At 37.2% G+C, this 15,830-nt stretch overlaps 1 protein-coding gene and 1 long non-coding RNA gene across 2 annotated transcripts; one reads left to right on the top strand and one right to left on the bottom strand.

The window, feature by feature from the left end:
- The first annotated feature begins 2,223 nt into the window (after positions 1-2,223).
- Positions 2,224-6,596, top strand: LOC114580202. Its single transcript, XR_003701525.1, has 3 exons — positions 2,224-2,780; positions 5,905-6,054; positions 6,222-6,596. It is a non-coding gene; the product is annotated as an uncharacterized LOC114580202 (long non-coding RNA).
- LOC110094338 (myosin-12) lies at positions 2,793-15,623 on the bottom strand. The gene is made up of 40 exons (XM_020819554.2): positions 15,325-15,623; positions 15,134-15,262; positions 13,177-13,320; positions 12,953-13,098; positions 12,716-12,872; positions 12,574-12,632; positions 12,344-12,503; positions 12,124-12,273; positions 11,903-12,039; positions 11,666-11,812; positions 11,328-11,429; positions 11,177-11,234; positions 10,995-11,096; positions 10,846-10,883; positions 10,530-10,656; positions 10,253-10,423; positions 10,053-10,184; positions 9,364-9,470; positions 9,191-9,254; positions 8,951-9,128; positions 8,652-8,857; positions 8,422-8,541; positions 8,240-8,338; positions 7,942-8,157; positions 7,703-7,842; positions 7,493-7,594; positions 7,141-7,255; positions 7,013-7,069; positions 6,855-6,932; positions 6,598-6,768; positions 6,201-6,356; positions 5,826-6,032; positions 5,591-5,737; positions 5,437-5,507; positions 5,148-5,247; positions 4,998-5,054; positions 4,863-4,919; positions 4,696-4,776; positions 3,999-4,081; positions 2,793-3,924 (listed from the first exon to the last, which is right to left on the bottom strand). Exons 1-40 carry the CDS (start codon positions 15,325-15,327, stop codon positions 3,798-3,800), a joined length of 4,701 nt encoding a protein of 1,566 aa, XP_020675213.1. The 5' UTR covers positions 15,328-15,623; the 3' UTR covers positions 2,793-3,797.
- Between the last annotated feature and the right edge of the window lie 207 nt (positions 15,624-15,830).

Genomic DNA, 15,830 nt, shown 5'->3' with positions numbered 1-15,830 from the left:
ATTATTCAATTATGCATGCTTCATGTCACAGCATCGTAGTTAGAGTCTTCTGCTAATGGTACATTAGTGAGTTTCTTATAGCAACTCGTAGATACTTGTGATTACCTTTTATATCCAACATACTCGCAACATCTCAATCACCGTTGCTCATAGGTGTCCGTAGGGAGGACTGTTGTATGCATTCTTTATTTGCCGTCAAATGTTGATTGTAGGTAGATTTGTATATTCGTTTACATGCTGACATTGATCTTCAAAGGATTAGTGCAATTGTTTGACTGTTGGATGATTGTATATTGCAAGAATGATCTTACATTTATTGTACATTATTCGTCGTCATCCATAGATAGACTACTATATGCAGCATATCTCCTACAGTTGTTTGTATATGTTGTATGTATTTGTGTCCATAGGAGATTCGTTGTACTTATGATATACTCACTGTTGTTATCCACATGTAGATCATATTAGCCGTCATCGATCACAATCAAATCAGTGCATTCATTTGATGTTGGATCACTGCTTATTGTATGAATCTCCTAGCATTTGCATGTTACTGCAGGCTACTGGATGAGTTATACTCATCATTGACTTTTCATATGCATACCAATTGGTGAATTATCATATCCACTGTCATCATTTATCAGCAAATTGGTGCATTTGAATGGTGCTAATTTGCACTCAAGCTATATTTGCCTCATACTTTGTAAATGCACATTAATCTATTATGTTGGTTGCATTTACACACTAGTGTTTATTGCATGCTATATGTACTTGCATTACATCCACCCTCACTATTCATATGTGGCATTTGTGTAATTGTTTGCAATAACATTAGTTGCATGCACGTTATTGATCTTGATTATGAGGCATTACTACATTCAATACCTATTGTCTTTACATGAGTTGTTGTATGTATTACGGGTCTTCTACTATTTTTTGCAAAAGTCACCACTTCAACTTGCAAGTTTACAGTCGTTTGCGTTAAGGCTTTCATTGATACAAGTAGGAGACACCCGTGTATTCTACAGTCGGCATGCATTCATGTATTGATGATTGACATTTGTTTGCTTGTAATCACTTAGATTTTGCAAATTAATTCTCATTCATTGCCTCTTCGATTTGCAGGCTGATTATTATTTGCATATAAAGTTATTCTTTGTTTGGAGTAGCTTGGCATTATTTAGAATTGATTGAATGCCATCATTTACATATATCAAAGATATTATTTATCGTAAGTCCCCTGCTTATTGATTCGTATTTGATTGAGTGACTTGAATTGTATTTTTGAATTTGATTTTTAAGTTAATTATGCAGTTTAGTGTTTAGGTTCCAATTCCTTATAATTCGGTTCAAGTCCTCTTCTTGTTCATTTCAAATTTAGTTCCATGTCATTCATACAAGCCTCTTGTGCATTTGTCCAAGTTTTGTGCATTTATATTCAAGTACATGTCCTATGTATTGTTGTTCAAGTTAGATTTTATTATTGTTCAAGTTATGTGTGTTTCACTCTGAATTTTGGCAGCATCCCAACATATCCCCCGTTTGGAAGAAATTTAGGGGACTGGACATTCCCACCATGTTAAGAAAAATGTGTATAGTAAGTGACCGTAGACACAACGACTGTAGTCTTCAATCCCAGAACTCTAAGAAAAGCATGTATGAATCTTCCTGGTAGCTTCTTAAAAGTGCATAATTGTTTCCTAGCCGAACTGTGGTGGATACGGGTACTTAAAATTATCCCCGCAATGCTAAGAAAAGCATGTATAAGACTTACTTGCCTCACAACAGATGTTGCATCAGGTTTTCTCTTTCTCCTACACATTAAGAAAAGTGTGTATAGGTGGCTGACCAACGCGTCACACACGCTATCCCCCCAAGGACAAGATTTGGACCTTTATACCTGTGCAAGGGTCAACGACAGTGCTGTCGTTAGCAATGACTGTTATGTTGGCGGTGTCGGCACACATTTGGAGGCTCGAGGCACTTTTCTTTTTTCCTTCCTTTTCTTTTAATTAACTTTAACTAATTATAATTAAAAATAAATAATTAAAATAAAAGATAATTAATTATAACTACTTATTATTAATAATTAATTTTAATTAAAAATAATTAATTTATAATTATGAATAATTATAATTAATAATAATTAATTAAAAATAATTTATCATAATAATTATAATTAAATCCAACAGTGAGTTAAATCCACTATTTCCCTGTTTTTTCCGTCGTTTTCAAGGGTTTTGTCCGAAGAAGCGGGCGAGGCGAGCGAAAGAAAAATGGCTACCTTCTCAGCGAGCGAGCTTCGATCGTCTTCCTCACTTCCGATCCAACAGAGAATGTTGCGCAAAGGACCGGTCGGCTTCTATGGGAATAGGGCAAGCGGATGGAGTCTGGCCGGTTGAAGTCTTGCAACCGGAACAGTGACAAAGAGCCCATGCGTGCGAGCGGACTTCGGCGGTTGGCGAAATCGACGGGATCTAGCCGAAGTATTCGAATAGGTAAGAGGTCGGTCGGATATTGGGATCGGAAGGATTAGCTCGGAGGGATGCGGTCGCAGATTGGAGAGGAGGAATCGCGAACAGGGTTTTGGCGTGAGGAAAAGCGTGAGGAAGAGAATTATTCTCGCTGGGAACAGGCGAAGGAGGTCTGGTCGTGAGCGAGGGAATGGAAGAGAGTGGAAGAACGACAGCTCTCTCATTCTCATTTTAACTTCAAGGCCAGAACGTGCGAGAGGCGACGTCGATTTCGTGGAAAACGTCGTGCGAGCGGCTTCCGGACAGGTAAAAAAAATGTTTTTTTTTTTTTTTTTTCGTTTCTTCGTTTGCATACAGTGTAGGTCAACACTCATGAATGTATCGAATCACATAAATAGCAGTGTTCTTTAGGTTGATTGTGATTTGATTCTGAATTTGTTTCTGCTATATTTGCACCACAAAACTCAACTCGATTACACCTTTTGAAAATTGAGATTTATATGATTATGGTAATATCATTTTTTTTAATCATTATAATATCTTTTAGGTACTCTAAGGGGCTGTTTGGTAGAATGTAGGATTTCATTTAAGTAGGATTTCGTAAATCCTCCGAATTCTGGATTTACGGAATCCTGAGGGGTTAAATACTGAAAACTGTTTGGTAACATTCATGATAAATCCAATTAAATTCTGTGTGACTGTTTGGCTATAGAGCAGGATTTACCCGGGACTCTTACTCTAGTGCCTAGATTTCGTAAATCCGGCAAAATAAAGGATTTCCGAAATCCCGGATTTCGCTCGAATCGGCGGAATTTTCCGTCTATCCCGGATTTCACTTGCCGTGAGATTTGGTTTTGCATTTTAGGCCGTTTGGCTGGATTTCGCTCAAATCCGCCTCAAATCCGGCCTAAATCCTGCTACCAAACAGCCCCTAAGAATTTTTTGATTTTTTATAGGTTTAATGTGTAGATATCTATCATAGGTTCCATCCATGAATCTCACAACAAAATGAAAATCAAGAACAGTTCTTTTATGATCTCAATAGCAAGATAAAATACTTTTTATTATCCCTTTTACAATACAATTCACAATTCCCAATCTCAAATACAAACTGCACAACAAAACTAAAAAAAAAAAAACCTTTATTTTGGCAAATCAAAATAAAAGCCGAAAAATCAAGAAAAAATAAAAAAACACTTTGCACACTCAAAAATACTTAGCCACACCAAAGAGGAAAAAGAAAATAAATTACATTTTCCCACTTTTTGGCCTCCTTTCATATTATCAAAAAAGAATTCAAAAAAAAAAAAAAAATGGAGTCACTCAATTCGTAAGCTGTTGCAGTAGAAAATGGAACTCGGAGTTTTGCCGTAGTAGAGACGGTGGCTCTACATCGGCGAGGTTGATGTCGATTCCTGAGCGTGCTATGTCGTCCAGAGAAAATGGTATGCTGAATCATAAAATGATTTAATAACTTTTGATTTCATCTTCATACATTTTTATTCTCTAAATTTGATAACTTACCTTGAATCATCATCCAATAAGAAAGAGCTGTTAGGAATGTTGGTAGAATCATCAGTCATCATGGCTCTCATCTTCCCAATTACCTGAAATCAATGCAATTTTTGGGTAGAATGTTTACGTTGTGGTCATAATCTACATGCATATGACCTGGTTGATTTATTTTCTTTTAGCTATATAAGGGGCTGTTTGGCTACAAGTGGAGTTTAGTAAATCTTACGAGGTCAGATTTAGGCTTTGTTTGAGACAGCTTTTTTACTGCTTCTTAAAGCAGTTTTTTAGTATAAAAATTTAAATTTTTTTAATTAAAAAATTGTTCTAAAAAGAAGTAAAAAAGCCATAAACCATAATAAATCTTGAGAAGATTAAACCTAGAAATTGTTTGGCATGACAATTGTAATATTTGTTTGGTTATTGGTATCAGAATTTAAGTTTTGTGTGAGAGAGAGATATTGTTAATTCGTTAAATCCTGAGAATAGGGATTTAACAAATCCTAGATTTAACTAATAATGATGTTGAAATGGGATTTATCAAAATAATAGGATTTAAAGTTCTCAAAATTTAATTTGGCAGGATTTAAGCTAAATCTTTTTTAAATCCTGCCTAAAATAGGAGAACAAATAGCCCAGATAGTGAAAGCTGGGATTTTGATTGATGATTTATGTAGAAATTTATAAAATGAGTCATTAGATGACTTACATCTTGAGATAAACCTTGTGTTCCGTATTTGTCATCCCAAAACATTGTACCAATGCGATAGATTTGAGGAAGGCTTAATGCCTGAAGCAATCACAAATGAATTTTTGTTAGATTCTTGAGGATTTTGTAGATTGGAATGAATCTTCTGAGCTTGCATTTTGACTTACTGGGCATAGTTCATTTGTGATTTCCTCCCAGGATTTGTGGGCCTTCTGATGCAAAACCTACATACAGAGCAAGGTTTATGCATAGGATACAAAAATGAAGGAGAATGTTCGATGGAATCTGGATTTTGCTCTCACCAAAAACCCTACTGCTTGTTTTATGTGTTGGAGCTCATCCCAGGAAGTTCCTGCAGACTGCAAGAACAGCAATGATTACCGAAATTTATTAAATGATTTAAAAAGAAGTTTTTGCAAAGGCTTCTGTTTTGATTTAGTAGAATGACTAACCTCTTGTATTGCTTTAGAACACCATTCCTCCAATTCATTTAGACCAGCCTTCAAGAATTCACCATTACTAGATGAGCAGCATTCTCGACGAAGAAGCAAACTGCAAGGAAAGTAAGGAAGTTTATTTAGCAGTTTGGTATCTGTCTTAGGCTTCGTTTGGAACGGCTTTTTTCCTGCTTCTTAAAGCAGCTTTCTAGTACAAAAATATGCTTTATGAAGCAATAAGAAAGCCGCCCCAAACGAAGCCTGAATATGAAATATAAATAGATAGATAATGTTGGAAAATTACCTATTAAAAAGCTGCACATTAATAAATGCAAATACTTGTCTGTAAATTTTTTGTATTATCATGGTATGCACCTGAAAAATACAAATGGAGATAAAAAAGGCTAATTGTTTTCTTTTCAATTTTGTTAAGCACTGATGGCTAATTTATGGCTTACATAATTTTCATGCAATATGATTTGAAAGTGATCCAAGCTCTTAACAATGTTTTGCCAATGTATATTTGATGCTTGTTTGGCTGCTACATTTGAATGAATGCTCTTTGAGGATACTCGGGTGGATCTAGTTCTTGCAGACCTTGGTGCCTGCATTTTGGGTTTCTCAAGGAAGAGTTGGCGTGGTTTTGAATATTCATATTGTAGTTCTTTATATTATTCTTGGTTGAAGACATACCTGAATGCACATTGTTAAAAATGGACTAATCTCTTTCTTTAATCTGTCTCGGATCTTCCCATATATTTTCTCTACGTAGGCAGTGAGCTGTTGCTTGAACAAGAGGGCTGGGTATTTTGCATCTACTCTGGACTGGCAGTCAGATTTGCTGGCCATTCCACTATAGCCACTGGAAATCTCTAATTCTGGGGAAGATGAACGGGTGATCTGAAAATGCATTTTACTCCAGGTTATTTTCTCTAACCAAGCAAACAAGCATACTGGAAATGTGAACTTTCTCATTGATAACAATAAAAAGACAAGCTATGTAAAAATATTTATATTTTTAGTCTATTGGATTTCAAGAATTTTTTTCCCATGATTAAAAGATCTTACTCTTGCCATTCTGCCAAACAGACTAGCTGAACTGCTTTGTCTATGATTTGCACCTGACTTTGACACATTGCTTAATTTGAGGGTATTTTGTAGAAGAAATAGAAGGGTGGAGGTTGTTGAAAGCCAGTAAGCAAGTTCCCCAATGTTTTCCTGATTCTGTACGGAACAACAATAATAACAACATCAAATATTTATCCCACTACGTGGGGTCGGCTACATGAATTCTTTTTTTCCATTGTGTTCGGTTAAGAGTTAAATTCTCATTTAGATCTAATAAAAACAAGTTGATTTTGTACACAAGAAACAGTAAATTCAAACTCTGATGTTTGTAATTGATTGTATGAATTCACGATAATTCCATTTATATTGAGTCAAAATGAGCCATTGATTGGATTACCTCAATGTTTGACCTTATTGTGTGGATAATACGGTCAAATATATTTGTTTTCTCTGCTTCAAACGAATGCCACTGGATCAATGATTTGTAAACAATGTATGCTGCTGCTGATCTTTTCTTGTCAAACCTCTTGTCTTCCATGAGACACTTAATTAGTGCGTCATGGTTTTCCTTAAGATAAAAATAAGAAAGGAATTTATGGTGGAGCATGAGACTTAATAAATATATTGAATTCTTCTAATTTTGTTTATGATTACCTGTTGCCTATCGGTTAGTGACTTCTGTTTACTTAAGGAAATAGTAAGAGGGACCACCACTGGCACCTGTAAACAAAGCTAAAGTTTACTCATAAATCCATTTCCCAATTGATTGACTAATGGTGTCTTCAAATAATTATCAAGAATAACTTCCATACATTTTCTATCTTAGGTTCTTCTCCTGATTCCAGATGCCCATTCTCAGGAGTCTGAAACTTAAAAAAAAAAAATAATCATTATAAACATAATGAGAAGAATAACTGACTCTGGATTGCATTTTGCAAACCTGGACAACTTCTGATTGTACTGTTTCAACTGCCAATGTTTCCTGGCCAACTTGCGCAGGCTGACTTTGGAGTAGCCTGTTTTCTGACTCCAGTTCTGCTATTTTGCTCTCAAGACTGGGAAACATTTGACCAATTTAGTGAATCTTAAGTCTTATATTTTAAGTCACTAAAGGTCAGGGGCGGAACCCCTTAGATAATTTGTCCCCCTCAATTTATTTTTTAGTCTTTATTACAAGGGGGGCCCTTGGACCCCCGACATATATGCCAACAGTTACTTATAAGTCTCCCCTTGAAAATTATGGTTGGTTCCGCCCCTGCTAAAGGTGAAGCTTTAACTCATGTAATTCATACCTTTTAATTTCCTCTGTCAGTTCCTCGTTTTCTGAAGCAGCCAAGGCCTGTTGCCTCAGAACATGGTTCTCAGATTCAAGATTGGATAGATTTGTTTCAAGGCTGCAGAAGTGTGAAGCAGATTGAAGGTGAAAATGGTTCTAAATATATACTAAATATATAGAAATAGGTATTAACATGGAAAAAATCAGTACATGTTTCTTGTTATACCTCTCTATCATCTCTTGAAGCTGAGATATTTTTGCTTGGGACTCTTCAGTTTCTTTGGTCAATGCTTCAGCCTGCTTCTGTGCCTCGCAAAATCTTTTTTCAAATTTCTCTGCCTTGATTTTGAATTCACTTAGTTCATCCTGCATAAAAGTAAAAAAGTCCAGCCAAAACATCAAGAAACTAATGGCTCCATCATTTTTAAAGGAAATTAAATGATGGATCTTGTTCCATATGCATACCTCCAGTTCCATGTTCTTATTTTTCAGGAGCTCTAATTTTGTATTGTCTACCACTGGGACCTCTTTAATCACCGGTGGTGCATTTTCAATTGCTATTCTTGCTGCTTCTTTTTCCTTAATGATTGCAGTATTGGCTTCATCAAGTTTTTCTTGCATTTCTTGTAGAGAAGATTGCAGCCTTGCAATCTCCTGCGCTTTGGCTTCTTCTAGATCAACCTAAGTTAATTTAAGTGGACCATTTATTTTCTTTATCAAAGGAATTTGGCTAAGGAGGTATCAAGAATATGATAGACAATACCCTCAAATGCTTCTCAAAATCTAATCTCCATGTGAGCTCTTCTACTTTCTTCTCAAGCTTATCCTTGGCTTCTTTTAATGCTCCAGTCTCTCTTGCAGCCTTACATACAAGTTGACCAGTAAAGAACAACCTTTTAGCAGACATTTTCAGAAAATCATATCCTATGGGGGTACTAAACTCACCATCCGGAGTTTCCGTAGTTCCTTCCTACCAACGCGTCCCCTCCATAGACATTGTAGTATAAGACTACCTTTCTTCACTTCTAAATAAGCTTTGCGAGCTTTATGTAATCGCCATTGTGTCTACAAGCGTGATAAGAAAATAGTTATTTTATAAGCTTTTAACTACTGATTATCCTTCTCTTCACATGTATTGGGACTCTTTCTGATGCTGCTGCACATAGAAAATTTACCTGAATGATAATAGCAGCATTCATTCTTCTCCTATGCCTGTATTCGTTTCGTGCCGCCATTGCTCGCATGCCTGTTTGTATGACAATTGCCGACGACCTCAAATTAGCATAGGCCATTTTTGCTGCATGACCTCGTGAGTACTTCTGTATACGAATCGAGGCATCCTCTCTCCTCATATGTTCATACAGCTTTCTTGCTAACCATCCTGCAAGTATACTTACAACTTTACATTGTTATGCTCACGAGATTCATTTTAATTGAGAAATGACAGAATTGTAGCTGTAGAGAATAGAAGGACCTCGCCATAATTTTTGTATCTTGACTGTGGCATTCCTTAGAATGAGGAATTGCTTTCTGATGAGGTGGGTTCTAATCTGCCTCTGTAGAAGTCTTGCAGCATTTGCCAATACTTCTAGTCTCCGGGCATCCAGCTCAGCCATCTGGCCTGCTCTTAGGAATACCTTGTTCTTCCCTATCTGATAAAAGAAAAGCATATCAAAACTAATTATTGTTTGTGGCAGAAGTCTTGAGCATTTACCTGATAGCCTTTCAAGCCCATCCTATCACAAATAGCTGCACATGCCTGCTTCTCATCAGAGCCGCTACAAATTGAAATAATAGAATTATAACCGACAGGAAGTAGGGAACTTGGGAGGAGAATCCAATCCAAGTAGAAAGTGTTTTTATATCTAGGTTTGAAACTTATAGTACCTGTCAACGAGATCAGGTGCAAGCATCCCAAAACGATCGATGAACTCGTCAAATGCCCTCTTGGTGGGGTAACCAGCACAGCTGATTCTTATTGCCTCCAAGACACCCTAGGAGAGTGGCATAATTATGGTCACATTTTTAGCTTTTTCATATTGTGATAGGAAATACTTGAGTTCGCAAGTAACAACAAGGATAATACTTGAGTTTGCAAGCAAACCTATCAAGAATCGGCACAAACAGCGAGTAAACGGGCTGATTTCAAAGGGAAATCAGTAAGAACAAAGCAGAATTTTTAGTGGATTGGAGAGGAAAACACGAAGAAACTTCTTTGATTCAAACAACAAATAAGAAACACAAAGCAATATATATTTCTTCAATTCGAGAGGAAGAAAGACTCCAAATCTCTAGCAAATCTAGAGCCCAAGGACAAAAACCCTAAATCTCAAAATTGCATTCAATCTCCAGATCCCCTAACCCTAACCTCCAAGAGACTAATTAAAGCCAAAGGAAGTTTATAAAATCCCTAAACAGCCTCTCATTCAAATTTTCCCTCCTAATGGCTGTTTAAACAAGCAAGTGGGCCCCATTAGGGCTGCTGCATCTGCAATTGTTAGCCGGCCCCTCCTGGGCCGGCTGCATAACATATTGGTCCTAAAATGCAGCATCAAGAGATTAGAAATTTTGCTCACCCCACATCTAAGCTGATTCAGGACATTGAAATTTTCAAATATGCCAGGCTTCAAAACAGCGTTGGGCTTCACGCATCTGATGTAATGCGGCTCTGTGGTGCTAAGAGTCTCCATCAGTGATTGCAATTGTTGCTGTTACAAGAAATCAACATTAAAGATATCTAGCAGGAACTAGCGCCAGTTTTAGGAATATTGATTACCTTAAAGCGAGTACCAATGGAGGAGAACTTGGATTGTTTTGAACTTTCTTCTGGCAATGGAGGAATAAGGTTGGCAACAAATGGACACGCTGAGTCATTCAACAGAGCCTGATGTTCAGCCACCACGTAGTCTTTGTTCTTATCAAGGAACAAATCTGCTTGGTAAGTAACCTGTTGGAAAAAAACAAGGGCTTCCACTATTGAGTATCTTTATAGACTTTATTACATGAATATTATTATGGCCACATAGTTTTTTTTTTAATGTTTTTTTGCTTACATCCCCAGCATAGTGATTGATTGTGAACGCAGTTCGAGCAAGTTTAGGCTTGCTGAAACGCTTGTGTGCTTTGTAGGTCTGATACAACTTCTGAGCAAATGTCTCATGGGTCGACTTGGGAAACATACTGCAGAAATTTGCTTGAGTTATTAGTAAATAGCAAATACTAATAGTATGTCTTTAGTAATTTAGCCTCCTCGCTCCATCTCCATCTACCTTACATTCAGTAATTTGCAAAGATACTTGAGAAGAATACATAAAAATGTTTTCTTTTTTTAAATGGGTGAATCCTTTGTTATTTTTATAGCGTGCTTACCATGCTTCATCAAGCAGTGCAATTATTCCTCCTGGTTTCTGCGTGAAGGCATAGATAGTTAGGTGCTACCACAAAATTTTGTTTTGTTGTTGGCAAAAAAAGGTTCATTATTTGATTGAGAAATTTCTCCAGATTTTGTAATTCCAAACCTTTTCTATTAGATCTAACACATCTTGGTTATCAACAAACTCCACATAGCTCCAGTTGATCTCTTCCCTTGTGTATTCTTCTTGCTCCATCTTGAATACATGCTGTGGCAAACATTTTTTTCTGACTTCAAGTTCCATTCTTATTTCATAAACAGAACAAAAAACGCTTTTAAGCTACATACCTGATTGAAATGCTGCTGCAACTTCTCATTTGTCAGGTTAATGCATAGTTGCTCAAAGCTGCAGATGTAGTAGTAGTTGAGAAATTTACAGATGGTTCAATACATATTTTGGATAGCATGTTTGGAGCAATAGATGTAGAAAATCAGCTACCTGTTAATCTTGAAGCTCTCAAAACCGTATATATCAAGAACACCAATTAGGCTTTTCGCATTAGGATCCTGACCAATTGAAATGTTGATTTTGTCTACTATCCTGACAAAAATTTTAAGGTCACATGAAAGCATACTAAATTTAACGCACACCACGAGCACACTAAGGCTTCGTTTGGGATAGCTTTTTGGTTATTTCTTAAACCAGCTTTTTAGTACGAAAATTAAAATTTTTATACTAGAAAGTTACTTTAAGAAGCAACAAAAAAGTAGTCCCAAATGAAGCCTAAATTGGTCATCCTGGACATATGCTAGTGTTACAATGTGGCTAATGCTTACCAGTCAAATAATCTGGAGTACATTGTCTTTGCCAAAGCATCACGGCTCAGGGCTGCAGAGTCCGGATCAAGAGGCTTTGTTATGTTACCATCTGGAGTAACTATCACGCGCTTGCAGAGAGATTCCTCGAGTGCTTTCTCATTGCATCTGAGACAATCATCAGGATTCACATTTCAGAATGAATATTCAGAAAACAACAGAGAAGATTGTAGATAGGCTTAATGATTACTATCTCACAAAAGAAGTTCAGAAGTTGTTTTTAGATGGTATTTAGACTTTTCATCCTTTAGTCGTGAAGAATCAATCTCCTTTCCTTTCTCAAACTCAATGTTCCCAAGGTGAAGGATTGCAGCTACCACACGGAAAATTGCATCCTGGAGGATAAAATTCATAATGTTTAGTTTTATAATCGACATTATTGTGATTAGGAGTTTGTGATTGCTAAATGGAAACTTGACCTGCTCTTCCTGGTTTATTCCCACCACATCCATAGCATGCCTAGTTAGAAGATATTCCCTTGCATCATCCACATTAGCTACTTCATAACAGTTCGTTTGGTTTAGATAATGAAATGTTCTGGGATCTCCCACTTTGAACTTCTTTACATCCTGAAAGGATCTTTTGGATAAGATTTAAGTCGAGTACATTAGTTTCACATAAAATATGAAGGAGTGTTACCTCTGGTGGAGCAGCACAGAGCATGTAAAAGCAGTGGTAGTTCCTTTCAGGATCTGAAACCTGACAAACCCTCGAACGTTCAAGAAGGTACGTACGAACCGCTGCTCCTGAGATTTTCCCGTATTTGTCGAATTGTATCTCGACAAACTTACCAAAACGACTGGAAATGTTTATTTGATCAATTTAATGTTTGTCTTGGTGATAATGGCATCATCTAATAGATTTCTTACCTAGAATTATTATTCTTAACTGTCTTGGAATTGCCAAATGCTTCCAAAACAGGATTAGACTGGATAGCATGAAATACATTAGTCCTGCAATCAATCTTGCTTTGTCAAACTTTTAAATATCTCAAGGGAATAGTTTTTTCACCTCTAAGACTTGCTGTTCCACAGTTCTTCCTTCTGTCCCTGACCTCCCTCCCATGAATGCCAGATATCTCATCAGCATCTTTGTTGTCTCAGTCTTCCCTGCTCCACTTTCTCCACTGACAAGAATGGACTGGCTTCCATGTTCATCTATCATTGCCCTTAAATAGAAAATACTCAAAGCAGTTGATATCATTCCTTCATATTTACATAAGATTTGATGACTTTATGTTGAATTTACCTATAACAAGCGTCTGCAACTGCAAAAAGATGTGGACTCAACTCACCAAAAGTGGCACCTTTGTATTGTTCCATCATATGAACATCATAAAGATGAGGAAGCCTTCGAAATGGGTTCACCGCTATTAATATATTCCCAGTGTATGTCTGTTTGATCCAAAACTTAAACTGATTAGAACTGTAGTTCTATTATTCCTGACTTGGAAAGGATTTGCAATGACTTACATATATCTCATTCAGAGCAAACCGGCAACCAAGATTATGCAGCACTCCTGGTTCATGGAGGTAAGCCAATTTGGTCATGTCATCAACCCCAGCAGGAGGCGCTTCTGTATCTTTTGGGTAGATATTTGAAAGACTAGTGACAATCTGTGAAGAAGGAATTCAGTGAACTTAATGTGGCACAATCTATGTCTACAGGTTTTTTTCTGTAATCCATCCCCTCTTCTTAAGGAGCTTTTATTTTGTGGGGACACCGGACGGTTCTCCCGTCCGGTTAAGCGCTCGGTACCGAGCGGTACCGAGGGCGGCACATTTTTGAGGTGATATGGTGTATTTTTATCGGTCTCCGAACGCCCTCCAAACTCCGCACAGAATAATAAATCCTTCTTCTTACGCTATGTTTGCTGCTGGGAAAGGTGTTATGAATATACTATAAAGTACCATGCATCAGGATTAGCATGCTAATGATAAGAAGCTGCTGAACCTATGTTTGATAAAAGATTTTAAGGTGATCAAGAGGATTAAAAAAATTTATAAATGATTTTTTCTTCTTTAACCAGCTAGTTTGTTTTTCTAAGTTTATGGTGTTGATGTTGGTCATTAAAAAAGAAGCATAATACCAAGTTAAGTGTTGCAGAGATGTGGATGCTCGGGTGGATGAGTGGCTTTACCCTTAGAGATAGGAGAATAATGAGCATATACGTGAAAAGGTTGGAGTAGCTCAAGTGGAAGATAAGATTAGAGAGAATCGCCTTAGATGGTTTGGTCACATAAAACGGCGGCCTTTCAATGATCAAGTTAGGAAAGTAGAGGTACTAGATTTGACTTATGTAAAGAAATGTTGAGATAGACCTAAAAAGACTGTTAGAAAATATTAGAAATGATCTTTCTTTATTAGATTTAAATGAGAATTTCACTTTTAACAGGACACAATGGAGAAAAAAAGATTTATGTAGCTGACCCCACCACTGGATAAAGATTTGTTGTTGTTGTTGTAACCAGCGAGTTTGTTTTTCAAATTGATCTCTGAAAATAGTTTCCCAATGGAAAATTCTGAGCAAGTTCTTGTTATTATTATTATTATTTTTTGGAAAATTAGGGGCAGAGCCCAATCTATAGATTAAAATAAAATACAAGTGAATGAAGAGCCAAAACAAAAAGAAAAAGCCTTCAGACCCAAAAAAGAAGAAGGCTCTCAAAAAAATGCCTTCCAGGGGAAGGAGCGAAGAACAGAGAAAACGAAAACAAAAAGAAATAATCAAACGGCAGCCAGCTGCCCGGCCAGGACTCAGAAAAAAACGAGCCGATCAATCTGTGAGGGAAAAAAAAACAGCTTCTGATCAAATAGGATCAAAATTTTGTTTTTAAAAGAGATTGAAAAAGAGAATAAGTTAAAAAGAAACAGAAAAGCTAGCAAATCAAATAGGATCAAAATCTGGATGTGTTGGCATAAAAATGGTAAAAACTACAAATTGATGCCTTTTTGAATCTGTAGCAGACATTTACACTTAAAAATCCGTAGCAGACATAATCAGATGTGACATTGGATTTTTTTTTTGACAAAACAGAAGATTAAAAAAACCAAAAACATATCGGTTAACTAATAAAATAGAATAAAATAGGAAATGTTAACATTAATGGGATCCTATTTGAATTTGAAGCAGGGACAAGTCGATATGAATTTGGAATTCTGTATTATTTATCCCCAAACTAAACTAGCCTTGGCACCTGAGGAAATAAATCTGGACTCTTCTTGGAATGGCAAATGGATATATACATAATAGAAGATTTAAATTCATATGTAGTGAAATTAATATCTACTCTTCTTCTTCTTCACATAAAAGCAAATCGATTAAAAAATCAACAGTCCTCGTCACTATTAAAGCCATCCTTCCTTCCCAAGTAAATCACCAAAGTTGCAATTTACTCAATGTATTAATCCGGCAAGCTCTGAACTTACTGTTTTTCCATCCGTCATAACGATGGTGGCATCGCTGCCTTTGATCTCTGTAACCTCTCCATCGATCCACGCGATCTCTGCGTTCTCCACCCACACGTGCGAACCGACCACAATGTTCACCGGAGTTCCCTGATGCAAAAAGATGATCAGAACAGCTGCAGAGATGAGTTTGCTGACGATCGATTACTCACCATCGATCAATTTAGCATCGCCGATGCAGAATTGAAGAGCGCAATGCCTTTTTGGAGAGAGTGTTTCTTCCGGATGAGCCGATGGCGAGATGGAGAAGGGAAAGGAGGGAGAGGAAAAGGAATGTGAATGGCAACGGAAGAGTTGGAAAGCGGAGGTGGTGATGTAATGGGACCGACATTTCGGCCAGCCGAGGAATTTCGGAGGCCGAAATGCGGCTTCGAGTTGGACGGCGGCGGGGCCCGCAGAGCCGCCGCCCGGCGCTGGCTTTTGGAAAGCTTCCTGGGATTTGATTCGGAGTGGAGGTACACTTGCCGTGTCGGTATGGATGAAGGGGATTTGTCGGGTGAATTACTGGGCGGTGGTGGTGGGGTCCACTGAGAGGGAAGTAATTTTATTGGTTGTTTTTTCTGTTTGAAGTAATGGGTTGGTCAGGGGATCTTTTCCATGTCCTGGATGAATGGAATATAATTTACCAATGGAGATGCGATCTGACCACCAAAAAAAA

This window comes from Dendrobium catenatum, unplaced genomic scaffold (assembly GCF_001605985.2).
Source record: "Dendrobium catenatum unplaced genomic scaffold, ASM160598v2 fragScaff_scaffold_853, whole genome shotgun sequence".
NCBI lineage: Eukaryota > Viridiplantae > Streptophyta > Magnoliopsida > Asparagales > Orchidaceae > Dendrobium > Dendrobium catenatum.
Note: the sequence above shows the minus strand (reverse complement) of the source record. Positions and strands in the feature narration are given on the sequence as shown.

Bases quoted from the DNA above. Each gene is read 5' to 3' on its own strand.
- LOC110094338 (XM_020819554.2), bottom strand. The intron at 11,430-11,665 runs GTAAGCATTAGC...AATTTTTGTCAG, and splicing joins TACTCCAGATTATTTGACTG to GATAGTAGACAAAATCAACA. The intron at 5,738-5,825 runs GTATGTCTTCAA...CCCAAAATGCAG, and splicing joins TTTTAACAATGTGCATTCAG to GCACCAAGGTCTGCAAGAAC.